The sequence below is a fragment of the Bubalus kerabau genome, chromosome 3 (genome assembly GCF_029407905.1).
Source record: "Bubalus kerabau isolate K-KA32 ecotype Philippines breed swamp buffalo chromosome 3, PCC_UOA_SB_1v2, whole genome shotgun sequence".
In the NCBI taxonomy this organism is placed as follows: domain Eukaryota; kingdom Metazoa; phylum Chordata; class Mammalia; order Artiodactyla; family Bovidae; genus Bubalus; species Bubalus kerabau.
The window spans coordinates 126,615,474-126,636,095 of NC_073626.1; the positions used below are offsets into that span (position 1 = coordinate 126,615,474).

Genomic DNA, 20,622 nt, shown 5'->3' on the forward strand with positions numbered 1-20,622 from the left:
AATTGAATCCTGCCCGTGTTGCTGGCAACATGGCATGGGGGTGACTCCCATCCCTGGACCCGGAGCCCTTGTGGGTAAAGTACAGTTGTTGGTGCCAGAGTTTTCATGTCTCCTCCCAGAGGCCATCAGCCCCTGCTTCCTTCACAGGCTGCTGTTTTGAAGTCAGCAAGGCATCCCTGAGGGGAGGGGATGGCCTGGAAGAAACTTGAGCTCCCTATTTCCTTGGTGAAGAATGTGATGGGAAGGGGATGATGGAGGTCACTGCCCTCCAAAGGATGGTGACAGAGGTGTGGAGACAAGAGTGCCAGCTCCTCGGTGTACAGACTCGGGCCCCACCTGCCACCTCTGGGCCCAACCGCTGAGGCTGCACAGGATTCCAGTCCCGCCGAGGCAGCTCCCCAGTGGGGTGCATGTTGCCATGACAAGACCCCTTCCAGCCTCCTGCTTGGCCAGTGGGATGTTGTCACCATGGACAGACGGGGGCTTCCGTGTGCCCTCCATGTGTTCTTTTAAACCCCCCTGTGATCACCCACTTGTCTGGGGTCCATGCGCCCCACGGGGTGACCTGATACTAGGGAGGCCTGACCAGGCCACTTAGGGCCACCAGCTTCATCAATAACAGACTGCCTTAAGCTCGATGCCAGCCAGCCTCCCTGCGAGCCCTAGAACCTGCCCTACGTTGACTTGTCTGGGGGAGGACCCCAGCTCTGAGGACTCACTCACTGAAGGTGCATCACTTGCTCACTCCTCTTGCAGTGACAGTTGGCCTCTGTGGCCGGAGCAGAGCCGACTCTGATCCCTGGACTCAATGCAGTTTCCTCACAGGCGGCCCGGGCTCTTAGTAGTAGTCACTCAGCCGTGTCTGACTCTGTGACCCCATGGACTGTAGCTTGCCAGGCTCCTCTGTCCATGGTATTCTCCAGGCAAGAATGGTGGAATGGATTGTCATTCCCTTCTCCAGAGGATCTTCCTGACCCAGGGACCGAACCCGGGTCTCCTGCATTGCGGGCAGGTTCTTTATCATTTGAGCTACAAGGAAGCCCCCTGGGCTCTTAGGGCAGACTGTGAGTGGGAAGGGCTGGAGGCTATGACTGACAGCAGAGGCTACCCGCTGCCAGGCTCAGGACCGGGCTCAGCTGTGTCACCATCGCTGGCTTTGAAAATAACTCTGAATGACTGTGGGATGTCAGCTGCCCGCCGGGCACTTGATGCAGCAGGGCCTGGGACACGCCTTGCTCCTAGATAGAACCTGGTTACCTGGCAAGCGCACCTGCCCACCTAAGACGAGAATCATGCCTCCTTGAGGGGAGCAGAGAACTTGTGCCAGGGGGAGGGGCTTCAGGAAGGGCACTACTGATTGGGTCCCTGGACCCGGGCCTGCAGGGAGGAGAAGAAATTGCCCTGACAAGGTATAGGGTGCAGGTTGGCTGAGAATTGACGTGGGCAAAAGCGCTGCAACAAGGAGGCGGCTTGGCAGGTTCATTGTATCTGTACGTCCCTCGCAAGTCACATCTGCCAAAGCTCCAAAATATGCACTTCCCTCCGGGTCCAGCGGTTAAGAATCTGCCTTCCAATGCGGGGGATGAGGGTTCGATCCTTGGTCAGGGAACGGAGATCCCACATGCCACCGGGCAACTAAGCCCATACACTACAACTAGAGAAGCCCACATGCCACAACAAAGAGCCAGCGCAGCAAAAAAAAAAAAAACCCTCGAAAGTGACATAGCAGAGTGCGTACACCTAGGCGGGTGGAGTGGCCTCTGAGCGGGGAGTTTGTGTAATGCAGATGTTAAGACATCCGGACGTCACCTGTTTGGGTTCTGGTGTGTGCTCTGTCGTAAGCACAATTGTCATGCCCTGTTGCACACAATCAGTAATTAGCTCTAGTTTGCTGCAGCCACAAACAAATCATGCCTTCTCTGAAGTAACTGGTTCTCACAGCGCCTTTTCACACATCCGACATAACGGTTTTGAGGGCTTCCCTGGCACGTGCGGATTTTGCCCTCAAATGTGGTCCTGATGCTGTAATAACAGCTCTCATTTGTTGACTGATAGCTGCGTCTCAGGCGCTGTTTGAGGGACTTTCATCCTCACAGCAACCCTATGAAATGGGTACTGTTGTTACCCCTATTTTGCAGATGAGAGAACTGAGCCTTGGTGAGGTTGAATTACTGAGCACAGTGTGACTGAGCTGGTGAAAGCCGAGATTCTACTTTTTTAAAACAAATTTGTATTGAAATGTAGCTCGTTTACAATGTTGTGTTAGTTTCAGGTGTACAGCAAGTGACTCAGTTATATGTATAAGATTCTTTACCATTGTAAATTATTACAAGATATTGAGTATAGTTTCCTGTGCTGTACAGTAGGTCTTTGTTGATTACCTATGTTATATGTAATTGTGTGTATATTTTAATCCCAAATTCCTGATTTATCCCTCCCCACAACCTTTTCTCCTTTGATAATCATAAGTTTGTTTTCTCTGTGGGTCTGTTTCTATTTTGTAAGTTTATTCATATCATTTTTTTATGTTCCACATATAAGTGATATCATATGATATTTCTCTGTCTGACTTACTTCACTTAATATGATGGTCTCTAGGTCCATTCATGTCTCTGCAAGTGACACAATTTCATTCCTTTTTATGGCTGAGTAATATTTCATTGTATATATGTACCACGTATTCTTTATCCATTCATCTGTTGATGGACATTTAGATTACTTTCAAGTCTTGGCTATTGTGAAGAGTTCTGGTATGAACATAGAGGTGCATACATATTTTTGAATTAGAGTTTTATCCAAGCCCAGGAGTGGGATTGCCGGATCATATGGTTCTTTTATTTTTATTTTTTTAAGGAACCTCCATACTGTTCTTTAGAGTGGCTGAGAGTCTAATGAAGATTGATCTGAACCTCCTGCAAGGCTGACCAGATTGGTCTGAACACATTCTTTGCACTGTGTGAAGTCAGAGAGGTCCCTATTTTCTGAAAAATCAAAAACGAAATCTTGGTAAATTTGGTTTCCAGTGACTTAGTTGTGGTTTCCCAGCAGCTCCCCCCATCTGATTTTTCTTTAACATGAGCACGTTTTGGAGCAGGTGACCTCAGAACACCCCTGCAGCTAACATGCTCACAGCTGCCTGGAGGCCCCTGGGGCCAGGCCCGTCCTTCTGTCAAATGGAACAGGCACCTTCTGTGAGGCTGACCGTGGAAATGGGCCGCAGCCACGCCAGGCGCGTCCCTGGCTGTCACTTGGTGTCGGAGAAGAGAGACTCAGGGAAGGTCTCCTGCATTGCAGGTGGATTCTTTAACTGACTGAACTATGAGGGGAGCCCATAGAATGCTGGAGTGGGTTGCCATGCCCTCCTCCAGGGGATCTTCCCGACCCAGGGATCAAACCCGGGGCTTCTGCATTGCAGGCAGATTCTTTACCACTGAGCCACCGGGGAAGCCCAGGTCTCTTTCCTGAATTGGCAGACTGGTTCTTTACCATTAGCGCCACCTGGGAAGCCCATTTTCATGGTCTGTTTTCCACACCGGTTGGTAGGAGGCGTGCATCTGTCCATTAACGGAGACTTACTTGTTAACGCCTCCAGCCCTGAGCAGGCCATGGGGAAGCAGTGGCGGGAGCTTGCAGGTGTGTGGCCTGCCGAGCTTGTGGCCCAGCAGATCCAGTCCCATGTATGCAGAATTTCATCACTGACATGAGACGCGTGGGTGGTCAGCCGCACCAGCCTCGAGAGCTTTCCACCTGCACTGACTGGCTCATGTGTTAATATGAGAGTTGAGACTCTATGCGAAAGGTGACCAAGAGATGTTAGTACATAAAATAAACGTGTGGTTGCTCATTGGTTCTGCTGCGTTATGGTGTTCCCCATGCATCCTCCTGGGTGGGCCATGCTTTCTTATAACACTATCGTTTCTCTCTGCAGGCCTCCCGCCCTGAGCGGCAGCCCTGTCATCTCTGATATCTCATTGATTCGGCTTTCCCCACACCCCGCCGGCCCCGGAGAGTCCCCCTTCAACGCCCCCCACCCGTACGTGAGCCCCCACATGGACCATTACCTGCGGGCCATGCACGGCAGCCCAACACATCCCGCCATCTCTGCAGCCAGGGGCCTCAGCCCCGCGGATGGTGAGTAGGAAGGCCTGAGGTACAGGGTCAGAGGGGGCGATGCTAACTCAGATGCTGTGTGTTTCTCTCCCTTGTCCGTGGGTTGGCGAACAGGCTGGCCTTCCTCCCTGCCACCCCTCAACAACAGGTCTTTCGATAAATGAGTGGTCAGAGCCAAAAGAACTAGGGGCGCATTGGGTTTTGCGCTCATTTTGAAGAACTATTCATAAACACCCTTAGCATGCAAAATGATGTAAGAATGATAAGTTCTGTTTATTCACGGAGGTCCTATCTTGGGTGAGAATTATTTGGTTGTGAGACACCAAAGCCTGCAGAAGCTGGTATTAAGCAGAGTGGATCTTGTATCAGGGTGTCTTGGGGCCCCCAGAACAGAAGGAAGGCAGGGCCAGGCTGGTTGTCTGCCTGCATCTCTTGTGGGTCAGCACATGGCCTCCAAATGGACTCCAGGCTGCAGCGGTGACCACCAGTGGCTTCATGTCCCTCTTGAGAGGATTTTGAGTGTCCCAGCTCAGAATCAGATGACAAACCTGTTCGATTCATTTGAGACAGAAAAGTGCAGAGTCACAAAGAGAAACCAGACCAGGTGAATGGCTGCAGCCACAGGACTTGAAGATGGACGATCAGGATGCAGTCATTTGGAAATGGCCTTTTAGGATTGGACCCAGGGCTGGACTCTGCGTGGGTCCTCTGAGTGGCCTTGACCAAGCCTGGCTGCCCTGAAAGGTTGTGCTGCCTCCATGTGGGGCTGCCGTCTCCCAGAAAGTGGACCCAAGCTCCTTCACATGTCTCCTGGGCATGCAGACCAGGTTCTGAATGCTGCCCCACCTTGAAGTTCACACGTGGTGCAGTGGGCAAGAGGTGTGTTGCCTCACGTGGAAAAGGATCCTCTGCAGACGTGGTTAGGTTGGGGATTTTGAGTCAGAGAGATCATCATGATGATCCACGTGGGCCTTAAATCCAGTGATAAATGTCCTTACAAGGGAGACATGGGAGACGACCCAAAGATGGAGCCATGTGGCCACAAGCCAAGGAAGCTGGCAGCTCCCAGATGCTGGAAGAAGCAAGGGACATATTTCCCCCCAAAGCCTCCAAGAAGGCTGACTCCTTGATTTGGGACTTCCGGCCTCGAGAGCTGTGAGAGAATCAAATCTGTTTCACAGCAGTTAGCGGCAAGCCTGAACTAACCTGTTACTGCAGCCCAAGGAAACTAATACCCATAGTGACAGGGCGGTCCTCCCGAGGCCTGGGTCAGACAGGGGCCAGAGGGCTGTCTGGAGGACGAGGAACAGAGTGCCCTCCTGGAGAGCCTGTGAGTCGGGGACCTCGTGGCTGCCGACCGCAGTGTAGCCACACAGAGCTGAGTGGTAAGACAAGACTGCCCTGGAGGCAGACTTCCTGTTGACAGAGCCCTGACTTTATGCCTGCTTTCTCTATACCAGCCTTGTGGCACCGACCACACCCACTTGGCCCACCCCCAGACCCTTGAGACAGCAGAGAATGTACCAAGGAGATGTGGCTAATGAGCATGGCCCTAACCCCTAGGGTGGCTCAGAGACCCTGAGGCCTCTCTGGTCCCCAGACCAAACTCCCCAGTGAGCAGAGATAGGCTGACAGCTTCATTCAGCAGCTGTGCCAGCTGGAAATTTCATCAGTGGTCTGAGGCCGAATCGGCCACAATGTGTGTTGCAGAGGACAATGGGCATTCCACGGAAGGCTTCAGGGAGGAGGTGGACAAGCAAGGGGGAAGGAAGGGCATTTGAGGCACAGACAGGGCAGGAGAGGCCATGGGGCTGCAGGCCGGGGCTCTCGCTGGAGGATGCAGCCCGGGGCTCTCCCTGGAGGATGCAGCAGGAGAAGGAGGGGAGGAAGAAGCAGCAGAGGATGGCTTGCTTCTGTGGACTGCCTATTTCTCTCTGCCCAGCACGCGTGCATCTCCTCTAAGATCCGCCAAAGCTAATAGCGGAGAGGCTGTGAAGACAGCTCTTAGATACTTGGGCTCTGGCTTCAACATCTTTAACTCTTAAAGTGCTAGAGTCCTCAGCTGCTAAGGGGCTCACCGGGTGATGCTTGTGAACCTAGAGACTGGATTCCATCCCAAAGCCCTGAGACTTCACCCACCCAGGAACGCCCAGCCCAACATTGGCTGATACTGTCGTTTTTACTAGTAATTCGACTCGTGGATATGATTACCCCCATTTTACAGATGGAAAACTGAGCCAGCTCAGAGAGGTGGTGCCTTCTTAATTTTTCACACATGGTAAAAGCCAAGACTCCCAATCAGGATAGTGGAGTGGCCAAAAAATTTGTTAAGATTTTCCTCTGATGGGAAAACCCAAACAAACTTTTCAGCCAACCCAAAATTTGCTTCCCAAGCCTCCCTTTAATTAGCACCACACCCTGAGTGCCAGGCACCTTCAGGATACGCTGAAGTTCATCCTCCCACCTCCTTCCTAAGCCTCAGGCAGAGCTGAGTGCGAGGTTGAAGGCGGACAGTCCACCCTGGTTCTGCAGCTGCAGGACAGGCGGGGTGAGCTTTATCTGACCAGGCTGGGCGAGCACTCACCCACAGTCCCGCCTTGAGTGTTAAGGTGAGTGTGGCCTGGCGCCCAGCCGTCTGGCCACCCTGGCACTTCCCATTGCATCATCTTTCTCCTTTGGAAACTCTGGTGGATCACGGACCCTGTCAGCCTGAAGCTTGGGGCTTCTGTGGGGCCTGGACTGGGAGGAGGAAGCAATTGTTTATGGCTTTAAGGAAAGAGGAATGTGAGGCTGGGAGCTGCAGCCCCATCAGCAGAAACCGTCCCCGCCCAGCCGTCTGCTCAGGGCTGACCTGGGACAGCAGGGGAGGGGGACCCAGGACTCTAGTGGGTGGAGGATGGCTGGAGGGCGCTGAGGGGCCTCCTCGGGCCAGGTGTGTGTTTCTCTTCTTTTTGGCCAGATTCTAACAATTTCTTTCTCTCCCTCCCACCTGCAGTGGCTCACGAGCACCTTAAGGAGCGGGGGCTCTTTGGCCTTCCCGCTGCAGGCACCAACGCCTCAGACTATTACCATCAGATGACTCTCATGGCAGGTCACCCCGCGCCATATGGGGACCTGCTGATGCAGACTGGGGGTGCGGCCAGTGCACCCCATCTCCACGACTACCTCAATCCAGTGGATGGTGAGTGCTAGGCCGGGGTTGGAGTGGGAAGCAGGACAAGGCTGACAGTTCCCTCTGGGGATGAGGCGGGTGCTGGTGGCTCCTTTTTCCTGGAGGAGCCAGATGGAAGGGTCCAGGGTTTACCCAACCCCTGCCGTGATTGTTTTCCATGGGGGACCAAGTGTAAACACCACGCAGAAATACACAGTGGGTCATCAAGGGCCAAGAGTGTTGTAGGAATTGCAGACAGTCCAAAGTACAAAAAGGACTCATGTCTGCCTTCATGTAACTTATAGCATAGTGGGGAGAGACAGACAGCTCAGAAATGGGGGAAGGGGAATTCCTTAGCAGTCTTATGGGACTCTGCAAAGATCCCACATGCTGTGTGGCTAAGGGAAAGGAAAAAGTAAATGGGGTAAGGAGCTTCGAGTGGATGGGGGTACCATCTTGAATGAGGAAATCCTCACTAAGAAGATATTGGAGCAAAGAATTGAAAGAGGTGAGCCATGTAGAAATAAGCCAAAGAGTGGTACAGGCAGGAGAGACAGCACATGCAAAGGGCCTGAAGCAGCGTTGTGCCTGCTGGGATCAAGAAAAGCCCAGGACGCCAGTGGACCTGGTACCCTGTGAGTGCAGGGCCTGTAGGGTATGGCCAGAGTTCTGGGGCTGGCTGTGCCGGCCGCTCAGGGCTTTCACAGCAGAGTGATATGGGGCCCGTGGAGAAAGTTGCACAGAAGAGTAATGAGACCTGACTTATTCTTAAAAGGAATCCTATTCTGGCTGCTGGTCAAGAACAGATTTAGGGGCAAGGTGGAAGCAGAGGTTCCAGCTGGCAGATATTGGGAGAAGTGGTCGTTTCAGATAGATTTTGAAGGAAGAGCCACAAGATTTGTTCCTGGATGGAATGCAGAGTAAGGGAGGAAGAAAGACGTTGAGTACAACATCAGGGTCTCCAGTCTGAGCAGTTGGAGGATGGAGTAGTCAGTGACTGAGCCAGGAGGCTGCAGACATGTTTGTGTGGACGCAGGATTGGGTGACCTGGAGAAATGAAGTGGGCTTGTCCTCCTTAGATGCTAAGACCCCCTCCTACCCTCTGCACTCTCACAGCTGTTTTCACAGGGGCACCTGCACCCTGACCTTGAGCCCCTGGGGTTAAATGGAGGCCCCTGTGTGGGAGAGGGTGGAGGAGGGGTAGAATGCTAAGGACATCTCACCCCTTCCCCAGCCAGCGCAGCTCCACCTGCTGGTCTTGGAGCTCCCCCCAGAGACACCCAGGGATACAGGCCAGGCAGCGGGGCTGGAAACCACAGCAAGGCTCCTGCAGATTTGTCCTCCTCAAGCCCTTCTTCACTTCCTGATTTCAGGGAGCAGACAGGCCTGCAGGAAGACCTGCTGGGCTGCAGGCAGCCCCATGGGACCAGACAGAGCTCAAGGGGTGCTCTGCATCCCTCAGCTCCCCACCCCCATCCTCTAGTCCTCTGCTCTGGGCTCCCTGTCCACCCCTGGCCAATGCAACTCCACCTTATTGGCTGGAGCAAAGCCAAACCCCTTACTTCCTAAGGCTTGGCTGAGATCTTACCTCCTCCAGGAAGTCCTTCTGGATGTCCCTTCCCTCCCCTCCCTTTCTTGTTACTGACCAGGGTTCCTGGCCTCTTTAGTCAATAGAAATTGATCAGAGGCCAGACAAGAAATTCAAACAAAGTTTTACTGGGACCCCTGCTGCAGTAAGGAGTAGGGAGAACAAGTAACAGTTTCCCTTGCTCACTTACTCCCCAAGGGAGTTCCTCATGTGGGGGTGAGGGTAACGGTGGGCCCAGGGGTCAGTCTGGAGGGGTGGCTTGTGGTTTGCCCACCCTGTAAGTGTTGCAGTGTGCAGGGGTCATGTACAGTACCTTGCTTTTGCTCCTAACACCTGGTTTTTGCTCCTGACCCTTAAGAAGTGGCAGTTGAGTGTTTGCTGTTTTTGTATCTTGTTGTTCACAATTCACTCCTACTACACGTGTGTGCAGTTTTGTTTTGTTTTGTTTTAATCCCTTTATAGCGTCTTTGTATTTTGTTGCTCGAGGAGACATTTGTCCAGGTGCAAGAACTGTAGCAAAGGGTCCTAGGTCCCAGCCTGTCTCATCCTCTCTATTACATCTCACACTTACGGGATCCACCTCATGTGGTCTCTGAGCCCCCAGGTTCCCTGCCACTCCCCTCACAGGAGCGCTACCAGTGAGGAGCATGGCAGTCCTCCCAACGCCAGCTCTGTGGGCATTGTTCCATGTCACCCTCAGCCTGCCCTGAACGGAACTCACAGCATGACTGAGCAATGCAACCAGTGAGATGATCCCTGGGTCCATCTCACCCTGTGCCTTCCCCAGGACGGTGTTTCGTCCAGTATGTGAGCTTGTCCTGGATGAAACAACAGGTGAAGTGACACCTGTCACCCCCTGAGCACACGTTCCTCTGTGATTTTCTCTCTCCTCCCCTTAACAGCCCTACAGGTGTCCCCACAGGGAGCGGGCCGGCTCCTGGGACATCATGGGTGCTTGTTACTCATCACAATTAGACACCAGATAACAGCAACAATACAGGGCATAAATGTTGCTGCTGTTGTCTGAACATAAGGTTCCCCAAGCGATGTCTGCCTTCCAAGGGCTCAGGGTAGGTGGTACACAGACTCGGAGAAGCCGTGGCCAAGGGGTGTGGTCAGGCAGGTGTCCCCAGAGGGCAGGAAAGGCTGAGTCAGCATATGTGAGTGCCTGCTGCATGCACGCATGCGAGCGTCTAAGTGAGGTCTGCCTGTGTTCCATGACTTCACACACACTCCCTATGTGACTCCACTCAGCCCCTTTCTGGGGCTGGAGTTCCCATCCCTGCTGTAAGGTGAGCTCACTGGGGTCCCCAGCACCCAGGAACTTGCCCAGGCCGCACACTGGAGATCCAGGCTCCCCTCCACTTATCACCCCACCCAGCTCACCCCACCAGACCACCCCATGCAGCCCACCCTAGACTTGCCAAGTCTGTCGTGTCAGCTCCCCAGCCACCCGGTCCTGTACCAGCTCCCAACACAGCCTCTCAACTCAGGCTCCCTCCACCTGATCCCCACCTCCTTGGATCATGTATCCCCCCTCCCCCCGGCTCCCATCACCCTCAGGGTCAAGCCCAGACTTTACAATGTGGCCTGAGCAGCCTTCCCTCCAGCCTGTCTCCTCCCACCTACACACTTTGCTGCACTCCCCATGCTCTTGTGCCTCTGTGCCTGCTCCCTCAGGCTGGCCTGGCTCCATCCCTCAGGGGTCGCAGGGCTCAGGTCAGCTGGCACTTCTCCTGAGACACCACCCACATCAGCTCCCCTTGGGTTCTGCACCTCCCTCTGTCCACCTGCAGGACAACCCCCCCCCCCCAACCCAGGTACACCAGCTGTACCTGGCTCGTACGTCTGTCTTCACACACCCTGCAGGTCCGGAGCATGGCTGCCAAGGAACAGGGATCTTGTATTTGTGGGGTGAGGGAGGGAGTATCGGCCACAAAAGAACCTGGGATAGAAAAATGCCACTTAGCTGGGAAGAAGCCGTGCTGAGGCCAGCAGCTGTCAGTCTGCAGGAGCCTGGACAGGAACACAGCCACTTTGTTCTGGGGCGCTCAGTGCTTGACAGCAAGTGGGGCTGAGCATCTGAGGCAAGGGATTGCGTGAGCTCAGTGGTGGGCGTGGGAGCTCCCCCAAAGAACTCGGCACACCCACTGCTGTCCTGCCACTGTCTCAGTCTTGAGGGTGTGATGGACTTCAGGACGCAGAGGGGAGCATCACCACCTCCAGCCTCGGCCTGAACAGACACTGACTCATGGCAGGTGATTTTCCTGAGTCATGATGGATTTCAGCAACAGATTGTTTCTTTGCCCTGTTTCTCATCAGTTAGGATCCAAGGAAATCAGCGTGAAGTGTACTATGATTTCCTGTATTTGTTGTTACCTACATCGTTTTTTTCAAACCAGTTTCGACCAGAACTTTGCTTCTGCTTTTCCAAGTTCTAGGCGTTTCTGTGCAGCTCCCATGTCTACGAAGATGTGTTGCTCATGTGGCCCCTGAGAGACTCAGGTTATCACGGTCCAGGCCTGTGCCTGGTGGAGCCCAGACCTGCCTCTGGGGAGTCCCTGACCCCGACTCCTGTGAGCTGTGGGAGCCAGGAAAGCCCATCAGCTCCAGAGTTTCTGGCTGGTCCCAGCTGCACAGATCTGGGGAGAGATGCTCCCAGGACACTCTGTCCACCCAGTGGAGGTGTGTGGTTCTTCCAATCAAGTTTCCTTGTGCTCAGACTCTCACAGAGGAAGGTGTACCGGCCGGGGGCCAGGGCAGTGGGGCTCAGGGGACCACCTGTGAAGGGGCCCTGAGGCTCTGAGGGCCTGTGTTCACATGAGGAAGCTACCCATACACAGGACAGTGACGTGTGAGCTCCCTGTGGATGCGGGGGCCCTGAGAGCTCATGGGGAGTCGGGGAGACTGTGTGTATGTGTGTTTGTCTCTCTCTTTCACACACCCACACTCATATCGCACTCATGCCATATCTGCCGCCACACACACCATACCCTCACCACACACACAGGCACACCATACCCCTCCATACACACACCCTGCACCCACACGTGCTACGTCCCCACTACATGCACACACCACACACACACACACCATATACACACACCATACCCCTACTACGCACACACACCATATACACACACCATGCCTCTCCATACACACACCCTGCACCCACACATGCTACATCCCCACTATATGCACACACAACACACACACACCATATACACACACCAGACCCCCACCACACACACACACACACACACACACACACACACCCTGCACCAACACATGCCACATCCCCACTACATGCACACACCACATACACACACCATATACACACACCATACCCCTACTATACACACACACCATATACACACACCAGACCCCCACCACACACACACACACACACACACACACCATGCCTCTCCATACACACACCGTGTACCCACACATGCTACATCCCCACTACATGCACACACCACATACACACACACCACACCCCTACCACACACCACAAACACACACATAAGCACATACCATACCCCCACCACACATACACACACACACATCCTGCACTCACACATGCTACATCCCTACTACATACACATACCACACAAACACACACACCATATCCCTACTACACACACACACAATATACACACACCATACCCCTACCACACATACACACACACCACAAACAGACACATATGCACATACCATACCCCCCCAACACACACACACACCCTGCACCCACACATGCCACATCCCCACTACACATGCACACATCACACACAGACACCATACACACACACACCATACCCGCACCATGCACACACACACTGTACCCCACATGCCACATCCCCACAACACACACACCACATATACCTGCCATACTCCCACGATACACACACTCACTCACTCTCCTCATTCATTCTGAGGATACTTACTGAGCACCTACTATGTGCCAGGCGTGGTGCTAGGTGCTGGGGATGCAGCATGCCAAGCCCTGCCCTTGTGCTTACCGTCCAGTGGGGCTGTTCTGAGGAAGCTCCTTGTCGGGACAGAGAATACCTGTCCCGAGGCCACCCCACCTCCCCAGTCTCCTTCCTCAGCTCCTTCTCTTCATGTTGCAAGAGGAGGCAGAACTATGGGGGAGAGAATTTCCAGGGGCATCAAATGTCGAGCTAAGGCGTGGAGATCAGGTCCACCCACCTGACTGTGAGGAGGCCTGCGGAGAGGGTGTCAGGAAGGCCACCCAGGGCCACATCAGCAGAGAGTCCCCAGTGCACCCAGCGGCAAACCAACCACAATCTTACTTTAGCCAAGTACCATCTGCACAGTTATTTATTTAATATTATATTTTTAACAGACTTGCCTTAACATAGATGTTTATTTATTTATGAAATGAGAAACCCATTGATATCTGTGGAAGAGACCCCCATCTGTGTATCTGTCAAGCCTAAAATGATTTCCTTTGGGTTGTGTATGTGTCCTAGGCTGGGGGAGATGCCCCAGTCTTAGCAGTGAGGCTGGAGGTGGTAGGTACTTATTGAATAGAAAAGCCAAGCCCTCTCTCTGCCCTCCAGAGCATGGGGCCAGGCTGTGGGCAGGACAGGGGCATTGCCTGAGGAAGCCCCCCGCCCTCTGCTGGAGCCTCCAGGTGGTCGATGAAGGACCATTGCCCCATTCTTTAAGGAGGCTGATTTATAGCTGGAAGCTGTGGAGTGATGTGCCTTTGGAAGGTAATAGATAACCAGTCAGGGAATCCAAGGTTATCATTCTGCCTAGTGGTTCTCTAGAGAGCGGGGAAGTCAGTGGTTGTCACCGGGGCCTTAAGATGGAATTTTCTCATGTGACGCTGTTGAGTATCGGTGATTTAACGGCAGGCTGGCAGCAGCCGCAATCCCAGCCCCTCCCATCCTCACCACATTGAGAAGATTGAAATGTTTCCGATTGAAATGTTGTCTGTTTACAGCCCATATTTCCTCTGAGCTGTATATTTTATCGTCATATTGACACTAATTTGAATCGGATGTCACCTCCGTTCTGACGCCTGTTCTTTATGCTGCCTGCAGGTCCGGGGAGGTTTCAGAAACCAATTACATTGATCACACCACAGAGAGGCAGAGGAGGTAACGGAGGAACTGATAGAGGCCTCATTTGGGTGGGGCGTCTGTGCCCAGCCCGCCAACAGGAGGGAGACCAGGGGTAGGGTGCTGAGTGCAGGCTCAGGCTGGATGGTGTGTCTGGGTCATCTGGTAGAGCTGCAGAAACAGTCTCATGATACAAGTGTTAGGAAGTCACTGTCCAGATGAGGAGCCTCAGGCCCAGAGCCCTACATTTCTTTTATCTCTATCATAGATCCAGGAAATACCCTCAGTCTCACACCTCTGGGCTCCCAAACCTTGGTGCTTTTTACTCCCCCACAAGAGGGTTTGTGGACAGCTAAGTGTGGGGCAGGTTAAGGTCCTCAAGCTAGATTTTCCTTAGAGCATCTCTGCAGTGAATCCAGAAATGATCTGAGTGAGGGGCTGGGCCATGCAAGAATGCTCCCTGAGCAGGGGATAAGAGTTCAGAAGCCCTGACATGAGGCTGCACGTGTGCTCAGTTGCTCAGTTGTGTCCAGCTCTCTTTGCAACCCCATTGACTGTAGCCCACCGGGCTCCTCTGTCCATGAGATTTCCCATTTCTGACACCCAGCTCAGAGCCTGTAGACAGGGACAGAAACTGGGTCTTCCTAGGTCCAGGGTCTGATTTTACATCTCCTGCTGATCCCAGCTGCCCCAGGAAAAGCCACACTCCCCCTCCCACCCCTGCAAGCACGCCAGGGTTGCCTGGGCTCACCCTGCTTAGGTGGTATCTGTCAAATCCTGCCTGGGGCTGCAGGTACCATTGTGCCCTCTCACTGGGATTCTGAGATCCAGGAGACGAGGCCGAGCATCCTTGCTTGCAGCCCCCGCAGTGTCCAGGCCTGTGCTGGGCAAGCTGCTGTGCAAGGGTCTGATGGGTGCTTGAACTAACACGCAAATGAACAAAAGAAAGGACTAATGGATTAAATGTGGTCCAGATGCACGTGATGACAGGAGTGGTAGCATCTGGCGTTCGCCCAGGTGAGAGCAGGCAGGTGGCTGGTCACCCAGTGGCTGTTGGCTATCAGAACAGGGGCATCCACAGATGAATGGACGTGACGACTCCACCAATCCCAGTCATAAATCACAGGAGAAGTCACGGGAAATGAGTGCCAGGCTTTTCTTTCTATTTAGTAATTTATCAAGGGAAGAGGCACATTAATAAACATATTTCCCCTGAGGGGTGGGAATAACAGAGATGAATATCACTGTCAGATTTGGCCTGTTTCCTCTTGTTAGGGGCGCTCATGAGGGTGGGAATCCAAATATTAGTAGCAAAATCTTTTTTTTTTTAAACATATTACAAAGATGTGTGTATTTCTTAATTTGTGTGATATTACATCTCACCCCGCCCATGTATTTTCGCATTTGCCACTCAGTTCATAAGTAATAGAAGTCTTTCGAAAGATTCACTTTTACATCTTGCTTAGAGTTGCCTTTAAAGTGATCGTGAACAAGGAATGAACCCAGTAAATAAGAATTAAGAAGCTTAGAGGATGCCCAGATGGATGGATGAGTGTTTAGGGACAGATGTCCTCCTGTGTGGCCCAGTCATTTCTCTCTAGATCTGCTGTCTTTTTTTTATTTTAAGGCTGCCCAGGGATGCAGGATCTTCGTTCCCCAACCAGGGATCAAACCCGTGCAGGGGAAGCACGTAGTCCTAACCACTGGCCCAAAAGGGAATTCCGTAGATTTGCTGTACTTTATTCCATTATTAGCTCTAAGCTCACCTTGCTCACCAAAAGAGTCCTTCTTGCCCCTAAAGAAGCCATATTCCTGCTGCTGCTGCTAAGTCACTTCAATCGTGTCTGACTCTGTACGACCCCATAGACAGCAGCCCACCAGGCTCCTCCATCCTTGGGATTTTCCAGGCAAGAGTACTGGAGTGGGGTGCCATTGCCTTCTCCGAAAGAAGCCATATTAATTCAGCTCTATTTTGAAAGCTCTACTGGGTTTGAGGCACTGTCCATGGTGCTGCCCCTGAGTCGTCAGGGCAGACCTGCTGCACTGCACCCATTGTACAGATGAGCATAGAGAGGCTCGAGAGGCTAAGTCATGCACCAGGACGGCCACTACACATCTGTCTGTGTGCGCCCAGTGCTGTGGGTGTATGTGTCTCCACCTAGGGCCCCCAAGCCCCTGAAAGCCATCCCTGGTTATCTGCCCTCACCACTTGGGCAGAAGCAGTGCGGTGATGGTTCTGGTGTCTTGCTTTTCAATCATTCTCTGCTTCCCCTGGCTGTGAGACCTTGGGCAAACTTCTTGTCTTGTCCTTTGTAAAATGTGGCTCATAATAGTCCCTTCCCTATGGGACAGTTGTGAAGATTAAACTGCTTTATACTTTAAAACGCTTAGAAGTCACAGACACCCTCGGGCACTCAGTAAATACTGACTTTGAACAGTTCTCCCTTGACACACCAGGCCTCTGCCCCACGCCCAGTGTTTAGCATCTCCACTGAGCTAACCACAGAACCAGCTGATCCCAGTGTTGGGATTCAATGGTGAGCAGGGAGCCTTTGTCCCTGATTCATGGAGGCAGGAGGAACAGGAGCAACCAGACATACACAAGAGGGTTCAAACTCCCTCAGAAGGGACTGGGGTGTCCTGAGATTATCCGGGGCAGAGGGGAGGGCAGCCCAACTCCAGGAGGTCAGCGACGTTTTCCTGGGGAAAGTGATGACCCAGCTGAGGACAGAACACTGCAGACAGAGGAAATAGTACATGCAAAGGCCCTGTGCCAGGGACAGGAGGAGGCTGGTGAGGGAGGCAGGCAGGGGCACCCACAGGGCCACTGTGTAAGCAACACTGAGGACTTGTGCCTTTTTCATAACAGCAGTGGGAGCTCTGGAAAGGTTTGGGGTGGGCAGATACAAGGATGTGATCTAGTTTGGCCATAGTGAGGAATGTGGATTGGATGGCAGTTAGTTAAGGGCCCTGGGATGCCCTAGGCAATTGGTGGGCTGGACTGGTGGAAGTCAAGGGAAAGGGGGCATGTGGAGGGCTTCAGCAGAGACTCAGCTGTGAGGGAGATGAGGAGGGGTCAGGCTGCCTCCCACTCCCCAACTCTGCTGCTGTATGGGTGGCGGATGCCGACAAGGCCCAGCCCTGCAGGAGTGGGGCTGTGTGGGCTGAACTAGGGCTGCTGCCCTGCAGATGCGGGAGGCCAGGTGGGCAACTGCCGTCAGAAAGTTCACTGTCAAAGCTGCTTAAAGTGGGGAATGGAAAGCAGTTTGTGGTGGGATCTTGCTGGCCCTGCCCCTCCCCACCTCTCTGAAGGTGGACACTGAGGACCCAGAAAAGCCACGCATCAGGGCTCCTCTGGACCTGGGTCTGAATCCTGCCCTTGAGCAAGTCTCTAACCTCCCCAAACCTCAGTTTCTTATTTGCACAGCTGGGTTTGTGTCTCGGGGGACCATTCAGTTCAGTCACTCAGTCATGTCTGACTCTTTGCGGCCCCATGGACTGCAGCATGCCAGGCTTCCCTGTCCATTACCAACTTCTGGGGGACACTCTTGGGGGACAGTGGTGGCTGTTAATTGCAACAGTGGGTCTGAATGTCCTAATTGGTGGCCATCGCTGGGTTATACATCACACCAAAATCCAGAAGCAGGCATTTATCCAAACACCACACCAAAGGGATACACACCATCTCTAGTTGCTGACGGGCCAGGATGTGTCTGTTCTTGGTCCAGAATGATCGTTCAGATGGGTGGGTGCAACACAGCCCAGGCTCCGTCAGGCTGACCTTGTGTTCCTGGGATCCTTCCCACCACAAGAGAAAGATGGTGATATGGTCTGAGTGTGTCACCTGCTGGCCTGCGTGCCAGCCATGCTCCTGGGCCCCTCTGTGAGGCAGTGTCCTCCACAGCATCTATGGAGCACCTTCTGTGTACCCACCATAGCCCTGCTTCCTAAAAGATATACAAGCCCCAGTTCTCAGAAGCCAACAGAATACACAGACAAAAACAAAGATGTGCTACAAGGGCTTCATCCTTCTGGTTGAAAACAAAGTCTACAATTACATGCGTGCTGCAACTGTGGAGTATTTCGGAGTACCCAGGCCATCTCAGCATCTGTCATCCCATTGCAGCCTGGTGACCCCAGTGCTGAAAGGGTTCCCATTTTATACTAAGGACAAGGAGGAACATTCCAGTCTTGTACAGCTTAACAGTTTGCCCCATGCAGCTGACTTGTACACACATACATACAGGGTACCAGCCCTCACCCCACCCCAGGCCATTGGTCTTGGACCCAGCATCCCTATCCATAAGGGAGACAGTTAGGAGAGAAAATACCAGAATCCCCTTGCAGCCGGGGAATCCAGGGCCTCCTCTGTCCTCTCCACAGCCTCAGAGAGGTGTTTCTCCTCGAGGCCCAGCAGTAAAGGGATTTCCCAGATTTGCCAGCCAAGGATAAGGGTTGGGAGAGAGCCAGGCGTGGCCGCCCCCCAGGGCAGGAGACAGTGGAGCAGCGGCTCAGCTGAGGCTTCTTCACTTGGTGGCTGTGGGCTTTCTAGGGGGCTAGCTGGTCCTGGGGATGGGCGTTCAGAGGGTCTCAGGGTTCACTTGTGCCCCCAGTGCTCCTGCAGTGGTGGTGGTGTGGCACACTGATATGCTGACCCTGCAGCCAGGACAGCCTATGTCTTCCTGGAGCAGGGGCCTACAGGGTCTGAACAGGCAGAGGGAGGAAGGCATCGTGAGCCCAGGCATGGGAGTGGGTTGGGCCGGGCCGTGTGCGTCAGAGGCTGAGGTCCAGCAGCTGCTGTTCTTGTTCACAGGCAACCCCTCCAGCCCAAATGAGCCTGAATGCCACTGGAGGGAAGGGTGTAGTCAGGGGTACAGCATGCCCCTGTGCCAGGCATGCCTCACACATCACGTGATTCGCTCTACAGTTAGGTGAAGCCTAACCTTTACAGTGAGGGAATAGGCCCAGGGAGGGTCTGGAGAAGTTGGAAACCTTGGAAGGTGGGTCGTTGTCCAGAGATGGTGTCAAAACATTTCGAGGCCTCTGTGTGTCCAGAGGGGAGAACAGGACCCTGAACGGCAGAGGAGAGGCTGTAAGCAGGAGCCTGTGGGAACAGGGAGCCCTGCTGGGGCAGGTGCTCCTCCCTCCCCGCAGTTGTGTGCGTACCTACGGGGGAGGGGAGAGAGTACTCATGGGCAGTCAGATAGGGTGTGAGTGTGTGTGCGCACCTGTGTATCATACAGCTGATCACGCTGGATGAAGGAAGCTGGAGGAGAAAGATACTTCCATTTATGTAATAGACAAATATGCAAAACAGGCAACTCTAAGCCGTCTGTGAGAAGCCAGGGAGGTGGGCTGCCCGTGGGGAGGGTCGGGAAGGGGCAGAGTGGCTGCTGGGCCCTGCTTCTTGACCTGATGCTGGCTTCTTAGGTGGGTTCCCTTTATGAGAGACCACCAGGCAGCTCACCTACAGTTTGTTCCTTGGCTGTCATGCGTTTAAGCATTGCTGCATGCAGTCCCGGCCTCTGTGTGTCTAACAGGAGAGGCACGAACACAGCTCCTCGGCACACCAGGTGTGGACAGATCCATCCTGCAGAAGAGCAAACTGAGATTGAGAGAGGCCATGCCCCAGAGTCCCCAGGTTGACGGGGCAGAGCTGCAGTCCCATCAGACCGGTCCCCTTCCCCCAAGTCCCGTCCCCCTGTTCCGTCCCCTCTGCGAGCGCCATCACGCTGATGCGGCTTGGCTTGGATGTTCCGCAGTGTCGCGTTTCTCCAGCCCCCGGGTGACACCCCGCCTGAGCCGCAAGCGGGCGCTGTCCATCTCCCCGCTCTCAGACGCCAGCCTCAACCTCCAGCGCATGATCCGGACCTCGCCCAACTCGCTGGTGGCCTACATCAACAACTCCCGCAGCAGCTCGGCCGCCAGCGGCTCCTACGGACACCTGTCGGCCGGTGCCCTCAGGTGAGCCTGGGCCAAGAGCTGGGGCGGGAATGGAAGCTGGGCGGGGGCCCAGAGTGGAGGGTCTGCACAGGCCATCCCAGGAGAAAGCAAGACTTGTATTATTTTTTAATTTGTTAAAGTATAGTTGATTTGCAATGTTGTATTAGTTTCTGCTGTACAGCAAAATGACTCCGTTAAACAGATATTCTTTTTCATATTCTTTTCCATGATGTTCTATCCCAGATATTGAATATAGTTCCCTGTGCTATCCAGTAGCACCTTATTGTTCATAGGACTTGTTATGAGTCAGCCGACTTGCGACTATTCCATGAATTCAAAACCAGTAGGGATGATATTGAAATGTGCCAACATTTGGGTACATCTTCATGAGCCTGTTTTTCACCCACCAAACAATTTCTGATGTGATTAGTTACCCTTACCGAGCCTGTTATGAAAGATTCCACCATAAAGTCAAAGGCTGACTTGGCTAATATTTCAGCGGGTGTCCCTGACCAGCACTGGAAGTACAATACTGACTTGGCCCTCACATGTCTGGGCTGGCAGAGGCCTCCCTCCTGGGTCACAGCATGGCACACCCAAACCTCCTCAACACTGCCTACCCTGTCCCCTCTGTGCAGCCCTCGGCTTTTGAGAGAACTCAGACTCCAGCCAACCTGACTGAAACCCACGACCTTCCCATGGCCCTCCAGAAAGAGGGCATGGGGGGCAGATAGAAA

At 53.4% G+C, this 20,622-nt stretch overlaps 1 protein-coding gene across 1 annotated transcript in view; it reads left to right on the forward strand.

Moving 5' to 3' along the window:
* Positions 1–20,622, forward strand: part of GLI2 (GLI family zinc finger 2) — a 264,002-nt gene that overhangs the window by 222,532 nt on the left and 20,848 nt on the right. The window contains exons 4-6 of the mRNA XM_055572919.1: positions 3,929–4,131; positions 7,106–7,291; positions 19,705–19,906. Of these exons, the coding sequence (XP_055428894.1) occupies positions 3,929–4,131; positions 7,106–7,291; positions 19,705–19,906 (591 nt within the window). The remainder of the gene's footprint in view (positions 1–3,928; positions 4,132–7,105; positions 7,292–19,704; positions 19,907–20,622) is intronic.